Here is a 27,017-nt window from a genome sequence, read left to right on the forward strand (position 1 = left end):
TCTTTTTTTTTTTTTTTTTTTTTTTTTTGCTATTGTAAATGTGTGTTTAACAAAAAAAAAGTTTTGGTTTCCATTTGTTTGTTGCCAGTATATAGAAAAACAGTTGATTCTTGTGCTTGTATCCTGTGACATTGCTAAAATCATATATTAGTTTTAGGAGTTCTTTTTTGGATTCTTTGGGATTTTCTACCCAAATTGATAGACATCAATGTTGGCTGTGAAAAGAGGCCGTTTTATTTCTTCTTTTGCAACCTGTATGCTTTCTCCCCCTTCCTAGCCTTATTGCACTAATGTATTGAACAGGACTTGTGACTGGAGACATCCTTCCCTTGTTCCTAATTTTATTGGGAAAGCAGTCAGTCTTTCATTATGAAGTATGATGTTTGCTATAAATTTTTTGAAAATGCCCTTTCTCAGTTTAAAAAAATCCTCTTCTAGTCCTAGCTTGCAGAAAATTTTTATTATGAAAGGATGCTGAATTTTAAAGTAATACTCCAATTTGTATGCCTAAGTGATTTTCTTCTTCGTTGGATTACACTGGAGACAGCCTTGAATCTGGGATAAACTTGCATTGGTCAGGGTATATTACTCTCATTATGAGTTGCTGAATTTGAGTTACAAATATTTCCTTAAGGATATTTTGTTTATGTTAATGAAGGATATTAGTCTGTGGTTTTCTTGTATTCTCTTTGGTTTTGGTATCAGTAATACATCATTTTACGAGTTTAAAAGTACAAGTATTTCCTTTTCTTCCATTCTTTTTTAAGGAAATTCTATAATAATTGGTGTTACTTCTTTAAATGTGTGATAAAATTTGTCCTTGAATCCATCCACGTCTGGAGATTTTTTGTAGATTTCTAATTACAAATTCAGTTTCTTAAAATAGTTATAATAGGGCTATTCATAGTTGTCTGTTACATCTTGTGTGACTTTATGTAGTTTGTGTTTTTTGAGGAATTAGTCCATTTCATTTAAATTATCCGATTATTGTGCATGGAATTTATTATTGTATTCACTTATCCTTTGAATGAATTAGAGGCCTGTAGTGAGATCTCGTCTTTCCTAATATCCCTTCTTTCCTGTTCCTTCTTTCCATTAGTAATTTATGTCTGCTCTCTTTTTTCTTGGTTAATTTTGCAGGAGGTTTTTCAATCTTTATTTTTTTCAAAGAACTGACTTTTGATTTCATTGGGTTTTCTCTGTTGCTTTCCTGTTTTCAATTTCATTGATTTCTACTCTTTATTATTTCCTTCTATTTAATTTAGGTTTATTTTGCTCCTCTTCTCCAAGTTCCTAAAGGTTGAGGCTTATATAATTGATTTGAGATCTTTCTAATTTTCTAATATAAGCATTTAATGCTATAAATTTGCTTCAAATTTACATATATGCCAAAATTTTTGATATTTTGTATTTTCATGTTTATTTAGATCAAAGTATCTTCTAATTTCCAGAGACTTCCTTTTTGACTTATTATGTAGAAGTACATTGTTTAACTTTCAGATGTTTGGAGATTTTCTTGTTATATCTTAATTACTTACTTTAGTTTGATTTCATTGTAATCAAAGAGCTTCATTTGTACCGGCTGGGCGCAGTGACTCACGCCTGTAATCCCAGCATTTTGGGAGACCGAGGCAACTGGATCACCTGAGGTCAGGCGTTCGGGACCAGCCTGGCCAATGTGGTGAAACCCTATCTCTACTAAAAATACAAAAATTAGCCAGGCATGGTAGCATGAGCCTGTAATCCCGGCTACTCAGGAGGCTAAGGTGGAAGAACCGCTTGAACCCAGGAGGCAGAGGTTGCAGTGAGCCGAGGCTGTGCCATTGCACTCCAGCCTGGGTGACAAGAGTGAAACTCCATCTCAAAAAAGAGCATAATTTGTATGATTACAGTTCTTTTAAATTTGTTAAGGTTTGTTTTGTGACCCAGGATATGATCTATCCTTGTGAATGTCTTGTGCACTTAAAAAGAATGTATACTCTGCTGTTGTTGGTTGTAGCATTTCATGAATATCAATTCAAGCCATTTAGTGGATGGTGTTCATTTTGTCTATATTCTTGCTGATTTTTGTGTACAGGGTCTGCCAGTTACTGAGAAAGGAGTGTTTAGTTTTTCAGCAGTAAGGGTGGGATGTGCCTATATATCCCTTCAGTTGTTTGAGTTAGTGCTTTTGTGTTTTGAAGCTCTTTAATTATAGTTGTATATATATTTAGGTTGCTTATGTCTTCTTGGTGAATTGGGCTTTTTATCATCATGTAGTGTTCCTCTGTCCCTGGTAGTTTTCTTTTCTCTGAAGTTTACTTTGATACTTACTTATTTTTTGAGGCAAGTCTCACTTTGTTGCCCAGGCTAGAGTGTAGTGGCATGATCATGGCTGACTGCAGCCTCAACCTCCTGAGCTTAGGTGATCCTCCTACCTCCACCTCCCAGGTAGCTGTGACTGCAGGTGTGTACCACCATGCCCGGTTAATTTTTTGTATTTTTAGTAGAGATGGGGTTTCACCATGTTTCCCAGGCTGTTCTGGAACCCCTGGCTTCACGATCCGCCAGTCTCAGCCTCCCAAAATGCTGGGATTATATGGGCGTGGGCCACTGCGCCTGGCCTTGTCTGATATTATATAGCCACTCTAGCTCTTTTCTTAAATATAATGCCTCTATGGTATGAGATATAATTCACATACCATACTATTCACCTATTTAAAGTATACACTTTTAGGGTTTTCAGTATATTCAGAGTTGTGTAACCATCACAACAAAATTGATTTTAGAACATTTTTTCCCCACAAAAAGAAACCATGTGTTCATTAACAGTCACTTCCCATTCCTCCTACCTTTTCTTACTCCCCCAGTCCTAGACATCCACTAATCTACTTTCAGCCTCTAGATTTGCCTCTTTTGGACACTATATAAATGGCGTCATACATTGTCTTTGTGACTGACTTCTTTCACTTAGCATAATTTTTTCAGTTTTCATCTATGTTGTAGCCTGTTTCAGGACATTATTCCCCCCTACCTTTTTTTTTTTTTTTTTTTGCCAAATATTCCACTGTATGAACACATCGTATTTATTCATTTATCAGTTGAATAATGCTGTGAACATTCACGTACAGTTTTTTGCGTTGACATACTTTCATTTTCTTGGTGTGTACCTAGGAGTGGAATTGTTGGATCACATGTTTAACCTTTTGAGTAACTGTCAGACTTTTCCAGAGTGGCTATACCATTTCACGTTCTTTATGTCCTAGCCAGTACTTCTATCGTTTCTATTATAGCCATCTTAGTAGGTATATCTCATTGTGGTTTTGAATTGCATTTCAGTGATGGCTAGTTATGTTGAGCATGTTTTCATGTTGTTAGCCCTCTGGTTTTCTTTTGACTAGTATAATATATCCTATTTTCCATCCTTTTAACTTTTTTTTTTTGGAGACAAGGTCTCACTGTGTCACCCAGGCAGGAATGCAGTGGCACAGCCAGGGTTGACTGCACCCTCACCGTTCCAAGTAGCTGAGACTACAGGCATGTGCCACCAAACTCAGATGATTTTTAAATTTTTTGTAGAGACAGGGTTTTGCCATGTTGCCCAGGCTGGTCTTGAATTCCTGGGCTCAGGCGATCCTCCGATCTCAGCCTCTCAAAGTGTGAGCCACTACGCCCAGCCTGTCCTTTTACTTTTAACCTACCCATATCATGTTTAAAGTGAATTTCATATAAATAATGCATAGTTGGATCCTCTTTTAAAATTCTGATCATCTATCTTAATCCATGTGTTGAGGACATTTATATTTAGTGAAATTATTAGCATGTTTGGATTTAGTTCTGCCGTCTTACCATTTGTTTTCTTTTTGTTCCTTTGATATTCCTTTGTTTTGCCTTTTCTCTGTCTTTTGGGTTATTGAACACTTTTTAATTCATTTCAATTAACCTATTGTAGTTTTGACTATTATCTCTGTACAGTTATTTTAGGGATTTCTTAGGAATTACAATATATGTAAATTTTTAAGTCTACATAAAATTGTTATTTTTACAACTTCCAGTGAAATGTAGAAATCTGATCACTATAAAAGCCTTTTAGGCTCCTCCCTTTTGTTGTAGTTATATATTTCCCTGCATAAATTAAAATCTCATTAGATAAATATTATAATTCTTGTTTTTAAACATTAGATGTTTAAAAGAACTAAGAGGAAAATATTTACCCAGATATTTATAATTTCTGTTGGTCTCCCTTTGTTCTTGATGTTCTAAGTTTCCTTCTGACAACGCTTTGCTTCTAACTGAAGATTATTCTTTATAATAAGTCTACTGGAAATAAATTCTTCTTTCTCTTCAGCTGAGAGTGATTTTATTTTACCTTCATATATGAAACATTTTGCTGGATATAGAGTTTTGGGTTGAAAGGTCTGTTCTTTCAGCATTTTGAAAGTGTTGTTCTACTTTTTACTGGCCTTCATTTCTGATGGGAAACCTACAGTTACTCAAATTGTTCTGTATGAGTAATGTATCATTTTTCTGTGGCTGCTTTCCAGATTGTTTCTTTGTCTTTAGTTTTCAGAAATGTGATGACAATGTGTCTGGACTTAGATCTTGTTGGAAACTCCTATGTGGGGTTTCCTGAGGACTGGGAACGATGAAGACAAGGTTTCTTAGAAAGAAGCAAAGTGTTATATCGTCGAAATGTATAAGTTTCAACTATTGCAGTTAAATATGTTTTTATATTATTGGATGACAAGTTAGAATGCCCTTGGGAGAATACACAAAATATAGTATTTTAGTGTGTGAATATTGTGTCTTTTCAATAGGGGATTCTTCTAAGGGATTCATAACATAAACATACTAGTATATTTAACAATATTGCCCGGCATGGTGGCATGCACCTGTAGTCTCAGCTGCTCAGGAGACTGAAGTGGAGGGTCTTTGGAGTCCAGGAGTTCCAGCGTGGGTGACAGCAAGACCTCATCTCTAAAAATAATTAAAATTTAAAAAAAAATAATAAATATTTCTAAACCATAGAGGCAACTCTATAAAATCTTAGAGATGTTCAGAAAGTTGTTTAGGAATGGTTTTAGTCTTTGATTCACCATTACAGTTTTTCTTTTTTTATTTTGAGATGGAGTTTTGTTCTTGTTGCCCAGGCTGGAGTGCAATGGCGTGATCTCAGCTCATTGCAACCTCCACCTCCCAGGTACAAGCGATTCTCCTTTCTCAGCCTCCCAAGTAGCTCGGATTACAGGCTTGTGCCACCACACCCTGCTAATTTTTTTGTATTTAGTAGAGACGGGGTTTCATCATGTTAGTCAGGCTGGTCGCAAACTCCTGACCTCAGGTGATCCACCCACCTCGGTCTCCCAAAGTGCTGGGATTACAGGCATGCACCACCACACCTGGCCTACAATTTTTCCAGATTAAATTTATTTACAAATGAAACATGAATTGACCGGTATCCTATGCTATGCAAGGTAAGTTTTCCCATCTGTGTTTAATATTGTGGCCATTTTTTTTCTACTTAAATGAAATGTTTCATAGAGTAGTATCTATTTGAGGTTTTGTTTTGTTTGAGATGGAGTTTTGCACTTGTTGCCCAGGCTAGTGCAATGGCGCGATCTCGGCTCACTGCAACCTCCGCCTCCCGGGTTCAAGAGATTCTACTATCTCAGCTTCCTGAGTAGCTGGGATTACAGGCGCATGCCACCACACCAGCTAATTTTTGTATTTTTAGTAGAGATGGGGTTTCATCATATTGGTCAGACTGGTCTCGAACTCCTGACCTCAGGTGATCCACCTGCCTCAGCCTCCCAAAGTGCTGGGATTACAGGAGTGAGCCACCACGCCTGGCCCTGTTTGAGGTGTTATGTGGTACTATCAAGTAGCCATTCTGATTGTGACAGTTTTTATCTTTATGGATCTTAACAACTTGATGGTCATATGGTTCTTTTGAAAATTGACAGGCCAAATTTTGTGTATCTGTCATGGAATCTTTGAACTTCTTAATGGATTTATTTTACAGTTTCATATGAGGCCTTTGCGTAACGATGTTTAGTCAAAGCATCCCGCTTCTAGTAATGAACTTTAAGGTATTTCTATGGTATCTACAATATTGTTTCTACCTTTATGATAGCAGTTATATGAGGCAGCTACCATCAAGCCATCAAGTAGTTGATGTATTTGTTGTTTTTTAAAGGATATCGGAGGAACCTCTTCTTTGCAGCATTTCAGATAAGTGAATTATTCTAAAAGCATATCAGCTATTCGTGTATATATTTACTTTTAGTTAGTTGCTCTATCTTAGTGGACTACAGTTAAGTCACTTGATCAATCTAGCTTCTGGTAAGAAATTGAATTTTACCACAGTAACTGATGTACCTGTTGCATATCAAGCCTGATATTGCTGATTTTTGTTTTTAAGATAAAACCCGTTAACAAACAGTAAAGTCAGGATTTGGTACTAGAAAATTCAAAAGTTTTGTGTTGGACTTGAATACTTCTTGAGTTATGGAATCACAATCATGAGATTTTCCTTGCAGTAGGTAAAGGTTGCTGAATTAACACTGTTACACCAGTGGATGGTAATATGAAAAAGAGAGAGTAACAATATTTCATAATTACTCAAGTGACAGAAATTTTGGGTGGTTTCCTTTAGCAACAGGGATTTACTATGCATGATAACATGAGGTTTAAAGACCTAGGATAACCTCTGAAGATGCTTTTATTAATTCAGTTGAGGTTTATAATTGCTCTGAGGCAGGGAAGCTAAACCTTAGCTACTGAATTAAGGTATACGATTTCTTTCTTTTTTCTTTTTTTTTTTGTTTTTTGTTTTTTGTTTTTTGAGACGGCTCCTCACTCTGTGGCCCAGGCTGGAGTGCAGTGGTGCTATGGCTCGCTGCAACTTCCGCCTCCCAGGTTTAAGCGATTCTCCTGCCTCAGCCTCCCAAATAGCTGGGATTACAGGCACCCCCCACCAAGCCTGGCTAATTTTTGTATGTATGTATGTATTTATTTATCTATTGAGACAGAGTCTCTGTTGCCCAAGCTGTAGTGCAGTGGCGCAATTTTGGCTCATCGCAACCTCTGCCTCCCAGGTTGAAGCGATTTTCTTGCCTCAGCCTCCGGAGTAGCTGGGATTATAGGTGTGTGCCCCCACACCCAGGTAATTTTTGTATTTTTAGTAGAGATGGTGCCATGTTGGCCAGGCTGGTCTCGAACTCCTGACTTCAAGTGATCTGCCCTCCTCGACCTCCCAAAGTGCTGAGTGAGCCACTGCACCCAGCTTAAGGTACGCAATATAATAGGCAGGTGGGGTTTTTTATGTCATGGTGTTAATGCTCCCAGAACACAGTGTACTATTTTTGTACTCAAAAAGATCTATCATTATGTAGGAAGACTGTCTAGACTGAGGGCTGTCTAGCTATCTGATCATATATAGGACCTTACTGCATTTTTTTTGGAAACAGATCCTATCTATTGCATTTGTAGATGTTACGCTTTAGTGAATAAAGAAGGGTTCTTCTTGTAGTGGTCCCAGCAATATCGTTTACAGATTAGGACCGTTAGAGAGTTCTATTACTTGAGTTATATTAAACCAAGATAAACTTTATTTTCTCTCAAATCTTTTATAATTTGTTGTAGAATTTCAGATTTGTCTTTTATTATTTTCACCATCTGTTACAACCTATTATTTTTACTATAAAACCTTTTTTTGGTTATTTCATTTTCTTATTACAAGTCAGCGCCCGTCCTTTTTTTTTTTTTTTTTTTAATTTTGCTTTACAGACAGCTTTAAAAGCTTACTCAGAAGGATCTGATGTTCTATAGTAATGGGATTAATGGAGTTGTAGTGATGTCCATTTAACCCATTTATGTTAACTTTCTTAACAAGTAAGAAAGTTGTCTATCTACAATTTTAGATAATTCCCTTTGGAAATTTAGAGGAAGTACAGAGTATTGTTGGGCGCTAATGGCTCTCTCAGAGCAGCATCTTTGGATAGATTTTGGGTAGTTGTCCTTTTGGGTATTAGCCAGTATCAGACAATATTGGTTCCTTTAATGGCCCTTTACTTGTCATATTTTCGAGTATCCTTATCTAAACCTCCTGAATCTTACAAGACAAATCTTGTGGTTGTTTTCTCTAGAGAGCCAGAAGTTATATTAATTTCCAGCTTGTTTACTTCCTAAGGCTCCATGGAAATGTCTGGTCATATATTGGACATTTTTTAAATTGGTGATTTAAATAACAGGAGAAAGTCTTCTGAAATTGCCTAATATGTTTTATGAAATATTTTATACTGTTGAGTTATTTAAATCTTCTCTTTTCTACTTCTTGCTTTGTGTGTGTGTGTGTGTGTGTGTGTGTGTGTGTATTGGAGGGGATAATCATTAATTGAACTAGTACAGATCTATAGTCCAGGGCAGTGTTATATAACAGAGTCCTGAATTCTGTGGCAAATCGCTGTTTTACTAAAGTTAATGAAAATCTTTGTTTGTAACCCTTCACTTGGATCTACACCAAAGTTTTAATTTAACTTCTGTAGACCTGGCTTCTGGCCTGGTAATTTAGTGTGATTTTATTTTTTGAGAAAACTCGGAAGAAAGGATGGCTTGTATTGAAAGTTAGGTAAAACTTAGTAGAAAGATAAAAGATTTCAGCCGGGCATGGTGGCTCACGCCTGTAATCCCAACACTTTGGGGGGCCCAAGGTGGGCAGATCATGAGGTCAGGAGATCGAGACCATCTGGGTAACATGGTGAAACCCTGTCTCTATTAAAAATAAAAAAAAATTAGCCAGGTGTGGTGGGTGCCTGTAGTCCCCCCAGCTACTCGGGAGGCTGAGGCAGGAGAATGGCGTGAACCTGGGAGGCAGAGCTTGCAGTGAGCTGAGATCATGCCATTGCACTCCAGCCTGGTCAACAGAGCGAGACTCCGTTTCAAATTGAAAAAAAAGAAAGATAAAAGATTTCAAGGAGGGTAAGTTTCAGAAGAAACTTAAGTTTTGGAAAGAGACTGTTTAAAATTATTAAAATTTTGTTTGAGGTTTCTGCATACCAGTTGAAGAAGCTGACAATTGACTGTTTCATCTTTTGTCTCATAATTTTTTCAGCTACTCTTAAACATATTACTTACTGATTTTAACATATTGGAAGTTTCTTGTAATTACCAGTTTTGTCCTAAGTCAAAACTTTTTTTTTGCAATTTACTAAGGAAGATGCAAATGTTAGAATTATAATGCAACTTTATGTAAGAAGTAAAAGTTCTTCCAAGAGGAGGTTAAGACTTTGATGTAGCATGACACATTGAGGCCACTTTGGCTGGTCAGCAGTGTTTGTGAACAGTGTCTCAAGTGCCCTGACCAAGCAGAGGTTAGGAAGCATTCTTACAGTCAGAGATCTGGTGGTCACTTACCCCAGAATACAGAACAACGAACCAAATGATCTTTCTCAAAAGTGACAAGACAGGGAATGCCCTCTTAAAGGGCAAATTTCTATATAACATTATATTCACTGGACATGTACTTTTTTCCCCACTGTAAGTTCTGAGTGTTTTAAATACACTCTAGTTCCGTCTGTAAATCTTTTAACTGTGTTCTAATTTTTTTGTAACAGTGTAAATTTACTTTCAAGTTTGTACCATCCTGACAGAAGCAAAACCACAGTGTTCTTAGGTGTTTTTTCCTCCCTGGACAGTGAACAATACTGTAACAAATGTGTCTTAAGAAGCATATCTGTGTTGACGTGAAACTAAAATAGATACGTTGACTTTGAGTCTTGATTTTAATTTTAATTATAGATATATCTTTAGAAATGAGTTGCACAATTGAGAAGGCACTTGCTGATGCTAAAGCTCTTGTTGAAAGATTAAGAGATCATGACGATGCCGCAGAATCTCTGATTGAGCAAACCACAGCTCTCAACAAGCGAGTAGAAGCCATGAAACAGGTTTGATTTTTCTTGTTCATTCCATTTATCAAAAGCAGTCGTTGACATTTATGTATTGCTGGCTAATTAGTATCTAATTTTTTCAACATTCTCTAAAACTTTAAAGTAGCTTGACCTGTGTATTTCAGATTTACTTTAATTTTGTCGTGTTCAGGTGACATACATGGACATATATTTCTAAACCCTAGATTTGATCACTTATTTTGCTGACAAAGTTGCGCATTTGAGTTTAGAAAATAAATGAATTTGGCCGGGCGCGGTGGCTCAAGCCTGTAATCCCAGCACTTTGGGAGGCCGAGACGGGCGGATCACGAGGTCAGGAGATCGAGACCATCCTGGCTAACATGTTGAAACCCCGTCTCTACTAAAAAATACAAAAAACTAGCCGGGCGAGGTGGTGGGCGCCTGTAGTCCCAGCTACTCTGGAGGCTGAGGCAGGAGAATGGCGTAAACCCGGGAGGCAGACCTTGCAGTGAGCTGAGATCAGGCCACTGCACTCCAGCCCGGGCGACAGAGCGAGACTCCGTCTCAAAAAAAAAAAAAAAAAGGAAAGAAAATAAATGTATTTGTTAGATCTAGAAACATTTGACAAAGACCAGATAATACCTTTTACTAATGTTGGTACACATTTTGTTCTGTCTTGTATAATGTGGAAATGTTCATATTTTTCTTTATAAAAGTACTTAAGGTGATGCTGTTTAACAACAAAATAGCTTTTGAAAATGATGCAAGGTAATATGTGATTTACACTCTGTGCAGTTGTTATACGCATACTTGCTGCCTTATTTTTTCATTCAATGCTACCAATTAAAGAATACATAAAAAGGGCTTTCTTCTTGCTATTTTTACTGTTGTGTAACAGAATATTCCCATGGGCCACGGAGTTTAGACACTATTTTAACCTTCTTCTGGTAAAAATTTTCAAGTCATTTAAGAAAATTATAAAATCTTTGACATTATGATAGAAATCAGAGGGGGAGAATGTATATTCACAGCCAACTCTCCTCATCTGTTTTGTAACAGGAAGCAATTCTGGGATAGTATTTTTAACAAAGCTACTGGAAATAGTGGAGCAAGTTTAGTTATTTGGTTTGACAACTGTGTTGCCCTAAACAGATTACCTGCATCCCTAACCAACTGTCCAGCTAGACTCAGGCACTTCAGTGAACATATTGAGTTGTTAAAAAGGGAGTTTGACATCTGAAGTTAAGAACCAGGAGTGTTATAATGAATATATTACTAAGTGTCTCGTGAGAATGCCTTGAAAATAAATTAGTGTAATTGTAAAATAAGATTCTCATTTTCTTAATGGAAAGTCTTTCTGCATTTCTTTTGTACATGTGCTATTATTATTATTAAGATATTCACATACCATAAAATTTACTTTTTTGAAGGGTACAGTTCATTGGATTTTAGTACACATTTGCAGGTTGTACAGTATACCCACTATCTGATTCCAGAACATTTTCATCACCACAAAACCTTACATCCATCAGTGGTCTCTCTCTAGTTTCCCCTTTCCTCAGTCTCTGGCAACCACTAATATTTCTGTCTCTATGGATTTGCCTATTCTGGACATTATATATGAATGAAATGATAAAATATGCAGCTTTTTGTGATTGGCTTCTTAACATAATGTTTTTAAGTTTCATCTATGTTGTAGCATATTATCGGTACTTCATTCCTGTTTATTGCCAAATAATATTGCATTGTAGGGATACAGCACATTGTGCTTATCCATTCGTCAGCTGATAGGCATTTGGATTATTTTACTTTTTTGGCTGGTAAGAATATATGCTGCTATGAATATTTGTGTACAAGTTTCTGTGTGGACATATGTTTTCAGTTTTCTTGGGTATATATGTAGAAGTAGAATGGATGGGTCACGTAATAAGTCTGTTAAATTTTTTGAGGATCTGCCACGTTGTTTCCCAAAGCAGCTACACCAAGCTTGTCCGACCTGTGACTTGCTGGCTGCATATGGTCCAGGATGGCTTTGAATGCGGCCCAATACAAATTTGCAAACTTTATTAAAACATTGTGAGATTTTTTTTTAAAAAAAAGGTCCTCAGCTGTTGTTAGTGTTAGTGTATTTTATGTGCGGCCTGACAATTCTTCTTCCAGTGTGCTCAGGGAAGCCAAAAGATTGGACACCCCTGAGCTACATCATTTTACATTCCATCAACAATGTATGGAAGGTTGCAATTTCTTCACATCCTCTTCAACAATTGTTATTGTCTTTTTCATTATAATCATCCTAGTGGGATATATTGAATTGCATTCTCCTAATGACTAGTTATTTTAATTAAGCATCTTGTCATGTGCTTATTGGCCATTTGTATATCTTCTTTAGATACATGTTTACTCAAATCCTTTGCCACTTTTAAAAACGGGGTTATTTTCATTTTATTGTTGAGTTGTAAGAGTTCTTTATACATTCTGGATACTAAGCTCTTATCAGATATTTGTTTATATGTATATTTCAGATATATTTGTATTTATATATAGATATATATATTTGCAGATATTTTCATCCTGCATGTTTTTTTCCCCATTAGTATCAGGAAGAAATTCAAGAACTTAATGAAGTCGCAAGACATCGGCCACGGTCCACATTAGTTATGGGAATCCAGCAAGAAAACAGACAAATCAGAGAATTGCAACAAGAAAACAAAGGCAAGATATGTTACTTTTTGACATTAATCCCGTTTCTAGTCTGTATTCCTGAATCATATTTATTGCTCTTTATCCTGTCCCACATTTGAACGTCTGCCTTGCTTAACATCCTCTTAGATTCTCATCCTCAATAATCCAGTTAGCACTGCTGTTGTTAGCTGTGAAATAACTCAGCTTCATTCTCTGCAGTCCCACTGCATTGGCCCCCAGATTAGATGCTCAGTCTCTTGCCTGAAATGTCCAAACTTACCTCCCTGAGTCCGGTCTCTCTTCCCCCTTCCAGTCCAATCTGTCTTCAACATAACCATCGATTGATATTTCAAAAAATCTGATCGTGTAATTCTTTTTTTTTTTTTTTTTTTTTGAGATGGAGTCTTGCTCTTTCCCCCAGGCTGGAGTGCCATGGTGCTAGCTCAGCTCACTGCAAGCTCCGCCTCCCGGGTTCACGCCATTCTCCTGCCTCAGCCTCCCAAGTCGCTGGTACAACAGGCGCCCGCCACCACGCCCGGCTAATTTTTGGTATTTTGAGTAGAGACGGGGTTTCACCGTGTTAGCCAGGATGGTCTCAATCTCCTGACCTTGTTATCCGCCCGCCTCGACCTCACAAAGTGCTGGGATTACAGGTGTGAGCCGCTGCGCCGGGCCCTGATCATGTAATTCTTTTGCCTAAGAACTTTCTTTTTTTTTTTTGAGACGGAGTCTGGCTCTGCCGCCCAGGCTGGGGTGCAGTAGCCAGATCTCAGCTCACTGCAAGCTCCGCCTCCCAGGTTTACGCCATTCTCCTGCCTCAGCCTCCCGAGTAGCTGGGACTACAGGCGCCCACCACCTCGCCCGGCTAGTTTTTTGTATTTTTTTTTAGTAGAGATGGGGTTTCAACGTGTTAGCCAGGATGGTCTTGATCTCCTGACTTCGTGATCCGCCCATCTCGGCCTCCCAAAGTGCTGGGATTACAGGCTTGAGCCACGGCGCCCGGCCTAAGAACTTTCATTATATATTTATTACCTTTTACAGGGACCCTAAAAATCAGTTCCCAGCCTTTCTTTTTTTATCTTATTCCCACAGCTTTCTTCACCGTGAACTCTTTGCTCTTGCCAACACAAATCACTTCCTAAACACATCATCTGTTTTCATGCCTCCCTGCTTAGAAGGTCCATTCCTTCACTTTTCAACTGAGGGAACTCACACTGTACTTCTACAAAGCTTCCACCAATTTTTTTCCACAGACATCTCTTAAATCCCTTTGACTGACACTCCACTCTGCACCAACCACAGGCTTGTTTTCTCTGCTAGACTCTTGAGGTCTGTAGCCCTTTGGTATTAATATGGAGAGAGCCTTGGCTGATATTTAATTGCTCTTTAGTACATCTTTGTTGAAATGATTCTCAAAAAATGAGCTTAAAATGCTCATTCAAAAAACTAATAAGGGACTTCATTTGGTGTCTCTTATTGTTATATGGCTAGATTTTGTGCATTGTGTTTTCTTTTAAAATGTCCTATTCATAAGTTGCTTAGTGGAAAATTTTATGTACTTTTAACTCAAGTTGGAATAAAGTACAGTATTATTCTTGATAGAATTGCGTACCTCTCTGGAAGAACATCAGTCGGCCTTGGAACTTATAATGAGCAAGTATCGAGAACAAATGTTCAGATTGCTAATGGCTAGCAAAAAAGATGATCCGGGTATAATAATGAAGTTAAAAGAGCAGCACTCCAAGGTAATCCATTCTATAAATGTGACCTAAAATGGAAAAGAGAGACGATTGATTATCCTGTGTTCAGATTTTTTTTGTAAAAAATCACAGGTCTCTAGTAATGGCATTTTAACATGATGTTGAATGTTTCATCTTTTAATTGCCATTTTCTCCTTTTCTTATTTTCCATTTCTTGCTTGTTATGTATCATTTTCTGTTTGATTTATAACTCTCACTATTTCTTAGAAACTTTAATTTACACATTGAAAAATAAATTTTATTTTGGATATAAAGGTAAGTCTGTTCTATTCAACATTATTTTTGTAGGGCTATATGCTTTTAAGAAATATTTCTTAAAAGGCTGGGCATGGTGGCTCACGCCTATAATCCCAGCACTTTGGGAGGCCAAGGTAGGAAGATCGCTTGAGGCCAGAAGTTCAAGACCAGCCTGGGCAACATAGTGCGACTCCATCTCTTCAAAAAGTAAAAGTGTTAGCTGGGTGTGGTAGCACATGCCTTGCAGTCCTAGCTTCTCAGGAGGCTGAGGTGGATAGACCACTTCAGCTCAGGAGTTTGAGGTTACAGTGAGCTATGGTCATGCCAACTCCCATCTAGACAACCGAGTGAGACCCTGTCTCTTAAAAAACATAATTTTTCAATAAATTTTTTTTTTTGTTAATAAATTTGTGTATTGACTTCTCTTGCATAAACAAAAAATACTGAAAACTTTTTTTTTAAACCTGAAAGCAGTTTAATGTAGATTTGTTTTTCTTAGGACTATTTTCTGAATAAGGCTAATTCATCCAGACTATAAATCATCTTGTTTATTATAATGGAAAAAACCTGGGGTTGAGGAGCAGAACCAACATATTAAAAGGTTTGCTTCCTTGCCCCAGTATTATATACCAATTGACATCATTTTTTAGAAACAAAGCTGAAGTAGTTAGAAATTAGTGTTTTACCTGCTGTTCATCCCTTTGTCATCCCTGTGTCTATTCCCTTTGGTATGTCCCCATATTTTATGGCATATTTTATGGCAACTGCTATGAAGACAAGTAGAATAATCCTTTCTCACTTATATTTATTTTAAACTGACTTTTAGTTGTTGATATGAAATAAAAATATTAAACTAGATTGTGGAAACTAAGCTGTTACCTGTATTAGATAATGATGATCTGACTATTATTAATATTATTTAAGAAATAGTGATTATGAGCCTTCTTTTCCCCATTTGTTACAGCAGAAATAGGAAAGGACATCTTTTTATATTTCTCTATTATTGAAACACATTTTAGATTCTTTAAAATACTTCTTCCATTTTGGTGCTTGTAGGTGTTTTTCACTTATTAGTAATTAATTCTATTAGAATTAAATACCTATCAAATAGCTCTTTATATGCCTTTATATATTAGAAAACCTAATGATAGGTACCTCTTATGTCAACCAGTAAAATAATAAATTAAATTACAAATCTGTGTTTAATTAAAAAACAAAAAAAGTTTTCTAATTTTTGCTATTCATCTCCTAATCAAATGGCAATCCGTTGATATTTAAGTGGTGATCCTTTGAATACAAAATGTAACTATTGTTAATGAGACCATTCTAAAATCATTTAAATGTAAAGGTATAATAACTATAATAACTAAGACTTTTAAAGGCACTACGAGGAGTTGACTTAGTATTATTAGTAAAATAAATATAATCTTGAGAATTTCTAAAAGGTTTGTATGTTTTATAACCTAAAAATAAAATGTTAAGGATCTCAAGGGAAGAATACCATCTCATCTGGTAGCAACTATGACAGAAGCAAATGTTTTCTAAAATGCATTAGATTTTACTATTCACCAGAGCTGATTTATTAATTAGTAAGGTTAAACACTTCCTAAGATAGCTGTAAGCCATCCTTTTTTATTATGTAGACTGAATTCTTCATCTAAGTTCAGATGATCCTTGCCTCTCATAAAATGACTATTCAGTTATTTGTTATTAATTCTCACTAATACATATTAATGTTTGTGATTTTGATTTTTCCCAAAAAGGAGACACTTTGACTTAATTAAACAAACATTAATACTTGCACTGGATTAGTTATGGGTAATAATAAGATGAATGTACAAGCTTGCAGTATAGTGGGAGATGCAGACACAAACATAACAACCTGTATAAGGGAGGGTGTGATGAATCCCAAAGCAGGGATATGAATTGTTACTGGACTGCTAGAGGGAGCAATATTAACTGTCATAAGGAAAATCTGGAACGGTATCAAGGAAGGGAAGAAAATCTGTCTCAGTCCAGCCTTGAATTAATTATGGTCAGGTAGGTAAACAAGCAGAAGTGAGTGGGCAGAGAAACTTGTATATAATAAAAGCACAAAAAGTATGGTATTCTAGGATGTGTTTAGGTACTAGTGCTCTGATATGCCTAAACACAAAAGTAATTTTACAACACATTTAGGGCTAAGAAACAGAGTTACACATAACAGCGTTTTGGATTGCAGTAAGAGATCCTTTCGAGACTGTTGTAATACAGAACTTTGCCCTTACCTAGAAGTTTTTGAGTACATACTTAAAAAATCAGTAGAAAGTTTCAGAGCTCATTTTTACCCAAATAATGATTTTCATGTTATTTTGAACAGATGCCTTTTTGGAAATCTTAAAAAAGCAAACATTTCAAACAGTTGGCTAACACGCATGAACTAACACTCATTCAGTTTTTAAATTACGGATGATATCCGTATTAACATTATAATGACTCTATACTACAGATTGACATGGTACATCGTAACAAGTCCGAAGGATTCTTCCTTGATGCATCTCGACACATCCTTGAAGCACCTCAACATGGACTGGAGAGAAGGCACTTGGAAGCAAATCAGAATGTACACTAAATAAACAGTCAACTTTTGGGGTGTGGATGGAAGGGGGGTCCATTTCAAAAGTTCTTTTACATTGAATTTCCCTCCCAGATTAGATCAGCAAATAAATGAGATTCGTTAAAAGAATGTTGTGTCTTTAATAGCCATGATGTTCAGTGTAGAAACTTTAAATCTCTCATTAATTTTCTGTGTGTTATGTACAGCCTGTTAGATATTTGCAGGTTTTATAGGTTATTCAGTCCAACTCTGTATTTGTTTGCTCTTGTTAGCTGTTGCTGTAAAACAGTCATTTCCTTTCTGGACATCAAAGATGTTTTCTTGGCATTAATTTTAACCTGATTTCATAAAAATTTTGGTCAAAGTATTAAATGTTTTAATTCAGATTGTGGATAGTTTGTAGTCCTTTGATTTTGCAAATGAAATTAAAATGCCTTTGTTTAGATGTTAGGATTAAGTATAGTAGTGCTCTCTCCATTGTGTCTCGACTTTTTTTTAACTCACTTGTGGCAGGTCTTTATTGAATAAAGGAAGAATAAACATAGACATGGAGTTAGAAACAAAAGACATTTCAAGACAGTTCGAGGGTTATGTTGGTGATACTTCTTGTCTTCCAGACAGTTTTGAAAGCACAGATCTTGCCTCTTGTGCTTGTTAAAAAGTCTGTGATACTTCTCTGAAGATTTTATAGTTAATAAGTGAACCATTACCCTGGCCTATAAAAATGCTGTCCTATTTGAAGTATTGGGTTTTTTCTCATGATGAGCTTTGTTAGACTTGGTACTGAAAAAATCAGTAGTTTTTTTCCTTCTATTTTAAAGGCAAAGAAATACTTGCTTCAGCCAGGCGTGGTGGCTCATGCCTGTAATTGGGAGGCTGAGGTGGGTGGATCACCTGATGTCAGGAATTGGAGACCAGCCTGGCCAACATGGTGAAACCCCATCTCTACTAAAAATGCAAAAAGTTAGCTGGGTGTGGTAGCGGGTGCCTGTAATCCCAGCTGCTCGGGAGGCTGAGGCAAGAGAATTGCTTGAACCTGGGAGGGGGAGGTTGCAGTGAGCCGAGGTTGGGCCATTGCACTCCAGCCTGGCCAACAAGAGCGAGACTGTCTTATAAAAAAAGGGAAAGAAATACTTGCTTTCTGTGTAGTTTTTTAACTTAGGTCAGTGCCATAGGACTGACCAAATCATAAGTTGAGGATGCTGTTGGTATTCAAAATTTTTACTCATTACCCTTATTCAGTTGGCTGCTGCAATGATCTGTACTTACCTGCTTTTACATATTATACTTCCTTGACAATGGGAGGAATTTTAATGATTAACTTGCAGAATATGACATTTTTCTTCATATCATTCTTTCTACCATAATCTAATTCAAAACTATGCAGTAGAACTTTCTGAAATGATGGGAATGTTTTTTCTCTGTGCTGTCCAGTGTGGAAGCCAGTAGCCACATGTGGCTGTTGAGCACTTGCAGTGTCACTAATGCAATTGAGGGACTGAATTGTTAATTTTTAAAAGTGTATTGATTTTAATTAAGTTTAAATAACATTGTTTTGGACAGCACAGATTAGCCTTTTCTAGTACCTTCTTGCGGAGTACTAGCAGTGTTTAGGTTTCCCCATTAGAAGGACCTACATTTTTGTTGGTTAAGAGGTTATTAAATGTGGTTTGCCAAAGATACTACTATTGTCATTTCTTCCAGCTTATTAGTTCCGTGGGTTTCTTGGAGTACTGTTAAATCCTTTTTACAAAAAACATATATACAATTACTGAAGAGACAATGTTTACTTGGGGAGTTATTCACTTTTATATTTAAGTCTTGGGCTTAATATGATAAAATACCTCTCAATTGCCAGTGAATAATGGTCTATAGAAGCTGTTCATTGAGAAAATGATTATTCTCAAATTTCTGTTGATTTTAAACCTTTTTTTGTCTGTCTCTTTCACTAGACTGTAAGCTTCTTCAGATCAGGGAACATGTCTTAACAGTCTTTGTATTCCTGTTGTTTAGCATAGTACTGGCACATCATAGTTGTGCAAAATAAGAAAATGAGACTGGAAGAATTTATGCTACTTGCTGCGCCTAACAAATGCGGATGTCTGTATTATAGTGATACTCTATTTTCAACAGTTGGCAAAGAAGTCCATTTAATATTTTAACACTGAAAAGCAGAATTGTGCTCATTTTATACAGTATTTATCATATACCATACACTAAATAGAAGGCAGATGTAAAGATGCAGTTCCTGCTCTCAGGATTATGACCTAGAAAAGGTTACAGATTGGATTGAGATAAATTTATAGGCCTGAGCAAATACAGAAAAGATTTCTAAATCATTGACGACTTCAGCGAGGAAAAGAGATTGAATGCGTCGGCAATTTTTATCTTTCACATTACTTTGAACAATAGTGTATGTAAGTGCAAAAAAAAGACAAAGTTGATCATTGCGGTGAGAGGAATGTAAAATATGAATATTTTTCTTGCTGCTAGGTTTAGTTTTATTGTGCTGCTTATTCTTAATTCTAGTCCTGACAAATCTGATTTCAAAAACCCATCTGTGGTCAACCAACTTCATTGTTAATATTTGTTTTATTCATATTAAGTGACAATGTAAGAATATTCATGTTAAGTGGTACTGCAGATTTTATAAAAAGGAGAGGATCCAAAAATAAAGTATTTTGCTGATTTCCAACTCCCATCCCTCTCTTTCAGGAACTGCAAGCACATGTTGACCAGATAACTGAAATGGCAGCAGTAATGAGGAAAGCCATTGAAATTGACGAGCAACAGGGTTGCAAGGAACAAGAACGAATATTCCAACTTGAAGTAAGTTTTACATTGCAAATGTAGATGAAAACTGTGCATACAAAGATTTATGCCAGAAAGTATATCCCATTTTTAAATATATATTTACTTTTCTTGGGTACTAGTAATGTTCTCCTGGATGCTGTTTATGTGGGCATATTATGCAAGACCATTTATATGGTGATGCAAGAATCTAGGATTATTAGTAATTTACAATATATCAGTAATTTAGAAAATTGATGTTTGATCCTATATTGCTTATCTTATGAAGTGAATGTAGAATTGAATAATTTTAAAAATTTTGTTTATTCTATTTGAGATCATAGTGATACAGGGAAATTTTTTTTAATCCACAAATATTTAGGGGCATTCTTACTTTTCTGGGGATTCTAAAACCTTTGTCTCATCTGTCCTTTATTTTGTGATAGTGAAAGTACCAGTCTCTGAATAACTGAAATCAGTACAATAGACTTTTATGCTTTAAGAGCTTCATTTTGAAATCATGGTGGGGAATCTGCTTTAGAGTACTAAAATTTAGAAAGTGAGACTGAATTTAGAAAGTGAGTACTAAAATTTAGAAAGACAGTGATAGAGAATAAATTATGAAAGGTTATTGTTAAATGTCTACACATTTTTTTACAGTAACGAACCAAAAGGAGGCTGGAAAGCAAAGTTATTTACCAGTGCCAGATTTGGTCACTTACTTTCCTTCTTGAAAAATATCATCAGCTACCCTTACTCTGCTGTTCTCAAATACCAGTGAGATAAACTTGTCCTGCATTCTGTGCTATCATGGAAAGTAATAAAAATACCAAAAAGTACTGAGAGATTCTAGCCTATTCACTGGCTTTATAAGTTTAAATAAAAATAAATCTAGATGTTATTATCTTCATCTCTAATGTGATTGTAAAATAAGGCAATTTCTGAGCTTCTATTTACAATTGTAGCTGCTTAATTAGAAGGCTTTGCGGTGGTGGAAGATGTTGAACACGATTCCTAGCTGCGTAAGTGTTCTTTAGATTCAAGTTGCCAAGTGCATATATCATTGAGTAGATTAATGCCAATTACAGAACTTGCTTATTTGTTATACTTTCATATGTTTAGTTTTTCCTAACATATGTTTGTGCTGTTGTAGCTACCTTGTAGATGGTGACTGCATTTTTGTTTTTGCTTGCCTTCTTATAGCAAGAGAACAAAGGCTTGAGAGAGATCCTTCAAATAACTCGAGAATCATTTTTGAACCTAAGGAAAGACGATGCGTCGGAAAGTACTTCTTTGTCAGCATTAGTGACCAACAGTGACTTGAGTCTGAGGAAGAGCTGAAGAGCTTCTGAGTCTGTGAGCTTCTTACATGACTCGAAATGGTCAAATAAGTGAATGAATGAATGGACAGAAAATTGAATCCTTTATTTTTTTCTCTGTAAATATGTACAGTGCACTGGCTATGAGATAGCAACAAAAAATGCATAGTTAATGGTCATAGACTTTATTCCAAAACATAATTGGAAAATAGAAACTGAGCCATTGCCAGTTGGTAGACAAATGAAAGGTTTTCACAGTGACTACTGAATATACCAAGAGCTTTTGGCAGTACTGCTGGCTTTGTGGGTGATTAATTAGGTAAACTTGAATATTCCCAGTAAATGTTTGAGAATTCATAAAATTATACCATTTTTGCCACTGTTTTGTGAATGTAAGATTTGTATCCTAAATTTTATCCTTCTTAGTTGGCGTCAAAGTTAATAAAAAGTTTATATGCCATGAGACTTCTAGTGATTGCCTACTTTCACATTTATTTAAATTTTTGTGAAAGAAAATTTAGTTTTAAAGGCTATAGTAATGTGTTATATGTACCTTAAACAGATAATTTAATTTTAGCAATTTACCATAACTGATACTTAGCTAACAACTGTCCATAACTTAGTTTAAGTGTAAGAAATATCATTTCAGGAATGAAAAAGAAGGAATACTACTTTCTAAGAAAGAAGATCTTATAATAGACATATTTAGTAGGTTAAACTACTTTAAAAGGATAAGTTTTGGTTCAAAGTTGATAAAGAAGATGAGATTTGTTTTCTCTTCTCTGGCTGATTTTTAAGGATATTAAGTAGTTCATTTAGTTAACAGACTCTAAATGTTTGATATAGCAAGATAGGTATGGTAATTTCAAAGTGAATTGGGAATTCCTCTGCCTCATATAACCCTTTTTTTTTATTTAAGTATTCTTGAGATACAAAAAAAAAGTAAATTAAAATTTCAAAAAAAAACTTCCGGATCTGTTTTTACGCTCCATCCGGTCCTCATAACCTGTAACTTTTTTCTTAAAACCTTTCAGCTGAAAGTGGGGTAGAGGTGGAGTCATCTGTGGATTTGTTTCTGTTGTCTTTTAAAATGTCAAATATGTAAATTTTTAAAAAACCACCAGATGCAGAAATGTGCTTTGACATCGGTTGAAACCTAAATTTTCTTATGTTGTGGTGATTGTATTAAAAAGGGATAAAAGAAGAGTGTCAAACATGATTAAACATATTGTACTCATTTATATTGAATACATATTAAAATTAAGACAAAATTATACTTTGAGTATATAATTTGTTAAATATTACTTTATATGATAATTTTATGTATAATTTCATATATTGGTAAAATTCAAAACTACACTTTAGAATTTTTTTATCTTAAGTTTGGGGTTAGTGGGGTCGATGAGACTGATTGAATAGAAAAGGGCTAATGGCCCAAACATGACATAGATTTCTTTTTTCAGTCAGAGGCCTTATTTGATATTTTATAAATAAATGACAGGTTTTTATTTTGAAACTTTTTTATTGTTTTTGGGAAAGTATCCCTTAATTTAATGACACATTCATTCAGATACTTTTTATCCCTGGTAATAAAGAAATGAAATAAGCTACACAATTGAGATTAAGCCTGAGGCAGTTCATTGAGGCAGCTCTGCTATAAAAGATTGCTTGATAAATAATTTATTTTGTAAACAAGTTGGATTAACTTATTGGTCTTTTTGCTTGGATATGAATTTAAGGTCTTCATGTTTAAAGACATTTACTTTGTTATTTAGTGACACTTTTCCATCTCTTTTTTTTTTTGGTTATTGTTAAACAGAACCTTAAGTTTATGTTTGAGGTATGTACTGCATAGGAACCTATTTTATTATTAAAGAGGAGTGATTAAAATTGGTGTGGTCCCCAATTTAATTTGAAAAGTGCTTACATTTATTCTTATATATGGTTTAATTTTAAGGTCTTTTGTCTCTTCTTACTACAAAGCAGCGACCTCTATCTGTATGCCTTAGGAATTAGCAGCTTCTCAGTGTAGGATCCTGCAGAATTTCTTACGATCTGTAGTAGGTTGAGTCATGTCCCCTAGAAGGTTAAGTCTGAGTCCTAACCTGATACACCTTGGGAAGGTGACCATATTTGGAAATAGTCTTTACAGATGTCATTAGGGGATCTTATGATATAATTACCCTGGATTTAGGGTGGGCTCCAAACCCAGTGACTAGTGTCCTTACAATGAGAGAAGGAGATATGAAACAGACATAGCTGCATGAGGACAGAGGCAGTGAATTACGCAGGGACTGCTAGTCACCACCAGAAGCTGCAAGAGGCATGGAATGGGTTCTTCACGGCCTCCAGAAAGGACCAAGCCTGTTTGATTGCAGATTTCTGGCCTCCAGAACTGTGAGGAAATAAATTTCTGTTGTTTTCATTCACCCAGCCTGTGGTAATTTGTTACAGTAACCCTAGGAAACTTAAGACATCATTTATTTATCATCTATCAACTATATTTTTTATTTTATATAAGAAAGAACAGCTCTTAAAAACCAATTATTTATAACCTCACAGATAATTTCTGCTCTAATTTTATATTCTTCAATATCAAGGTGACTTCTAAGATTTTATAGAAATTGCTTCCCTGTAATCCCAGCACTTTGGGAGGCCAAGAGGGGTGGATCACTTGAGGTCAGGAGTTCGAGACCAGCCTAGCCAACATGGTAAACCCTGTCTGTACTAAAATACAAAAGTTAGCTGGGGTGGTGGCGGGTGCCTGTAATCTCAGCTATTCGGGAGGTTGAGGCAGGAGAATCGCTTGAACCTGGGAAGCAGAGGTTGCAGTGAGCCGAGACTGTGCCATTGCACTCCAGCCTGGGCAATAATAGTGAAACTCCATCTAAAAAAAAAAAAAAAGAAATTGCTTCAATGAAAATGGAAGATCATAGATCCATAACATAATCTTGGTAGTCACTACCGTTTTTCATTGTCAGAGTGAAATAGAACATTTTTTAGTAAAATACTGATGAAGATAATTTCTAATTGGAATTTGAGGAGACATTTTCCTTTTACCTCACTGCCTGCTCCTCAGTCTCCTTTGTTTCTTCTCTCTGACCTCTTAACATTAGAGAGCCATTGGGCTCAGTCCTTATACCTATTCTGTGCAGTATCTCTACTCAGGGTGATCTCCCCCAGTCTCATGATTAAATACCACCACTATGCTTGATGGCTGCTAAATTCAGTTCCAGCATAGACCTCTCACCCCGGATTCATGCAGCTGTGACTGTCAAAGAGACATTTTAAGCTTAAGATGTCTAAAGCCAAACTCCAAATCTCCCAGAATCTCTCCATACTCTTTCCCATCCTGCTTGATGACAACTCCATCCTTTGAGTTGCTACGGCCAAAAACCTAGGTGGCAACTTTGACTCCACTTTCTCATATCATGCATCCTATTCATCAGCAAATCCTGTTGTTGGCTCTTCCTTCCAAATATATCAGAATCCTACCATTTCTCTCCTCCACTGCTACCCCTGGTCAAAGCTACATTATGGTAGTGTTAAGGTATACAAATTGGAGTCAACCTAAATATCCTACAGTAGGGGAATAGTTAAGTATCAGTATCCACGCAGTACAGTTGATTACAGCCTATGGCTTGAAGATGCTAGCAACAGGAAGAAAAAAGTACCTAAATTTGCATTAAAAAGCTTAACATAAATTACACATATAATTACAAATATGTAAAATTCAGATGCATACAGGGAAATGTCCTGAAACAAATAGCATCAGTATTCTTCCAGCTAATTATATGATTTAGCCAGTCAGTTTTTGATGCCTATAAATCAAGCATTTTGTAGCTACCATTATGGAGTTGTAATTTATTCATCAATTCCCCCAATTGATGGATATTTAGTTTGCAAAGTTTAACATAAAATAATGCTGCAGTAAACATCCATATACATACCTTTATTTATTGTAATTCCTAGCGTGCAAATTCCCAGAAGTTTATTAGGTCATGTTTTATTTTTTAAATGAAAAAATAAATGTACACTTAAAAATCTAGCATAGTAAAAAATTTGCAATTCAGAGTAAACCTCTTCCTACAGCCTCTGTCTTCCCAGAGGTCATGTTTCTTGTGAATCAGAAAACTTGTTAACCAAAAAAAGTGACTGAGGCCAAGTGTCTTTGATAAATCAGAGGTTTATTGAGCCAAAGTTTAAAGACATGCCAGGGAAAAAATGCAAGTTACATGAGCATCTGTGACCTGAGCTTTCTAAAGAGGGTTTTGGAAACTCATTATTTACGGGAGAGAGCGAGGAGGGAAAAGGAGAGGGGTTAGGCAGTGAGGCAAATGATTACCTTCTTGTGAGGCTCATTAATGCTCAGTAAATCTATGTTTCATATAACATAAGGTAAACTGAAAAAAGGGAGTAAAGGCTCAATTATCCATCTGTCTCAGGGTAGGCAGAAGAGTGGTTGATCTTGTCTCATCCTTATTCTGTACGTGGGAAGATAATCTTGTTACCGGCATTGTCAGTGTGAGATTTAACAAAACTTGGTTTTAAGAGTTAAACTTAAGTTGCAGACCCAAGGTTACAATTGGCATGTGTTGGTTTTACAGCTCTCCACAATGAGAAGGGGAGGCCTTGAGGCTTCTGTTAATACTCCCCCTCCTACACGGGACATACTTGGTTTTGGCTACTCCTACTCAACCTCCAAGTTTCAGCTGGAATGTCACTTCCTCAAGGACTCCTTCCCTGGCATCCCACTTTCTACCCCTACCCCATTATACGTTTTCATTGCATATTATACATCTTGTGTAACTGTTTTAGTATCTGTCTCACTTACACTTCAGTCCCAGATAGCAAAGACCATGCCTGTGTTTTCCATCTCCTAGTGCTTAAGGCATTGCCTGGCATACAGGAACTCAACAAATATTTAATGAGTGAATGTGAGATATAAGTCAAAGCCTCACTATCATATATATACCATTTTTATGTATTTTTTTGAGACAGTGTCTTGCTTTGTCACCCAGGCTGGAGTGCAATAGTGCAATCTCGGCTCACTGCAGCCTCCACCCTCTGGGTTCAAGTGATTCTTCCACCTTAGCCTCCCAAGTAGCTGACAGGTGTGTGCCATCATGCCTGGCTCATTTATATATATATTTAGTAGAGATGGGGTTTCACCATGTTGGCCAGGCTGGTCTTGAACTTCTGACTTAATCTGCCTGCCTCGGCCTCTCAAAGTGCTGAGATTACAGGTGTGAGCTACCACACCACTCCTGTATAACAATTTTTTAAAAAAATCTTAAGCTTGATCCAGACCTACCACCCTCTCCAGTGTAATGATTACATGGTAGTCCCTGGGTAAGTCCAGAGTTCCCACTAACTTAAGCCCCTCTTTGTGTCAATTTCATAAAGAGTGGTCCTTGCAAATACAATGGCCAAATTGTCAAGAGGCATTTCAATCAACAATCAGGGTAAAAAGGTTTGCAACGTGAATTCTTTTGACATAACAAAATACCACTGACTGAATGGCTTAAACAACAGAAATACGTTTCTCACAGTTCTCGAGGCTGGAAGTTCATGACTAAGGTGCCAGCAGGGTCTGCTTGCAGATGGCTACCTTCTTGCTGCTCTTCACACTGTCTTTCCCCTGTGAGCACATGCACCTGGTGTTTCTGTGCCCTAATCTCCCCTTCTTACAAAGACACTAGTCAGATTGGATTAGGACCCACTCTAATAGTCTCAATTTAAT

At 36.4% G+C, this 27,017-nt stretch overlaps 2 protein-coding genes across 3 annotated transcripts in view; one reads left to right on the forward strand and one right to left on the reverse strand.

Annotated features, from left to right (window-relative positions):
- The window catches only part of FGFR1OP2 (FGFR1 oncogene partner 2), a 29,496-nt gene extending 6,328 nt beyond the window's left edge, over positions 1 to 23,168 (forward strand). The window contains exons 2-7 of one of the 2 annotated variants that reach the window (XM_017864495.1): positions 9,778 to 9,926; positions 12,485 to 12,602; positions 14,175 to 14,317; positions 17,058 to 17,171; positions 19,881 to 19,994; positions 21,159 to 23,168. In XM_017864495.1, coding sequence (XP_017719984.1) covers positions 9,792 to 9,926; positions 12,485 to 12,602; positions 14,175 to 14,317; positions 17,058 to 17,171; positions 19,881 to 19,994; positions 21,159 to 21,296 — 762 coding nt within the window. In that variant the 5' untranslated portion in view covers positions 9,778 to 9,791 and the 3' untranslated portion in view covers positions 21,297 to 23,168. The remainder of the gene's footprint in view (positions 1 to 9,777; positions 9,927 to 12,484; positions 12,603 to 14,174; positions 14,318 to 17,057; positions 17,172 to 19,880; positions 19,995 to 21,158) is intronic. The other variant, XM_017864496.1, reaches the window with a different exon arrangement.
- Positions 14,266 to 27,017, reverse strand: part of TM7SF3 (transmembrane 7 superfamily member 3) — a 60,130-nt gene continuing 47,378 nt past the window's right edge. The window contains exon 13 of the mRNA XM_017864493.1: positions 14,266 to 14,340. The gene's annotated coding sequence lies outside the window, so the exon portion shown is untranslated. The remainder of the gene's footprint in view (positions 14,341 to 27,017) is intronic.

This window comes from Rhinopithecus bieti, unplaced genomic scaffold, assembly GCF_001698545.2.
Source record: "Rhinopithecus bieti isolate Rb0 unplaced genomic scaffold, ASM169854v2 scaffold_72161, whole genome shotgun sequence".
NCBI lineage: Eukaryota > Metazoa > Chordata > Mammalia > Primates > Cercopithecidae > Rhinopithecus > Rhinopithecus bieti.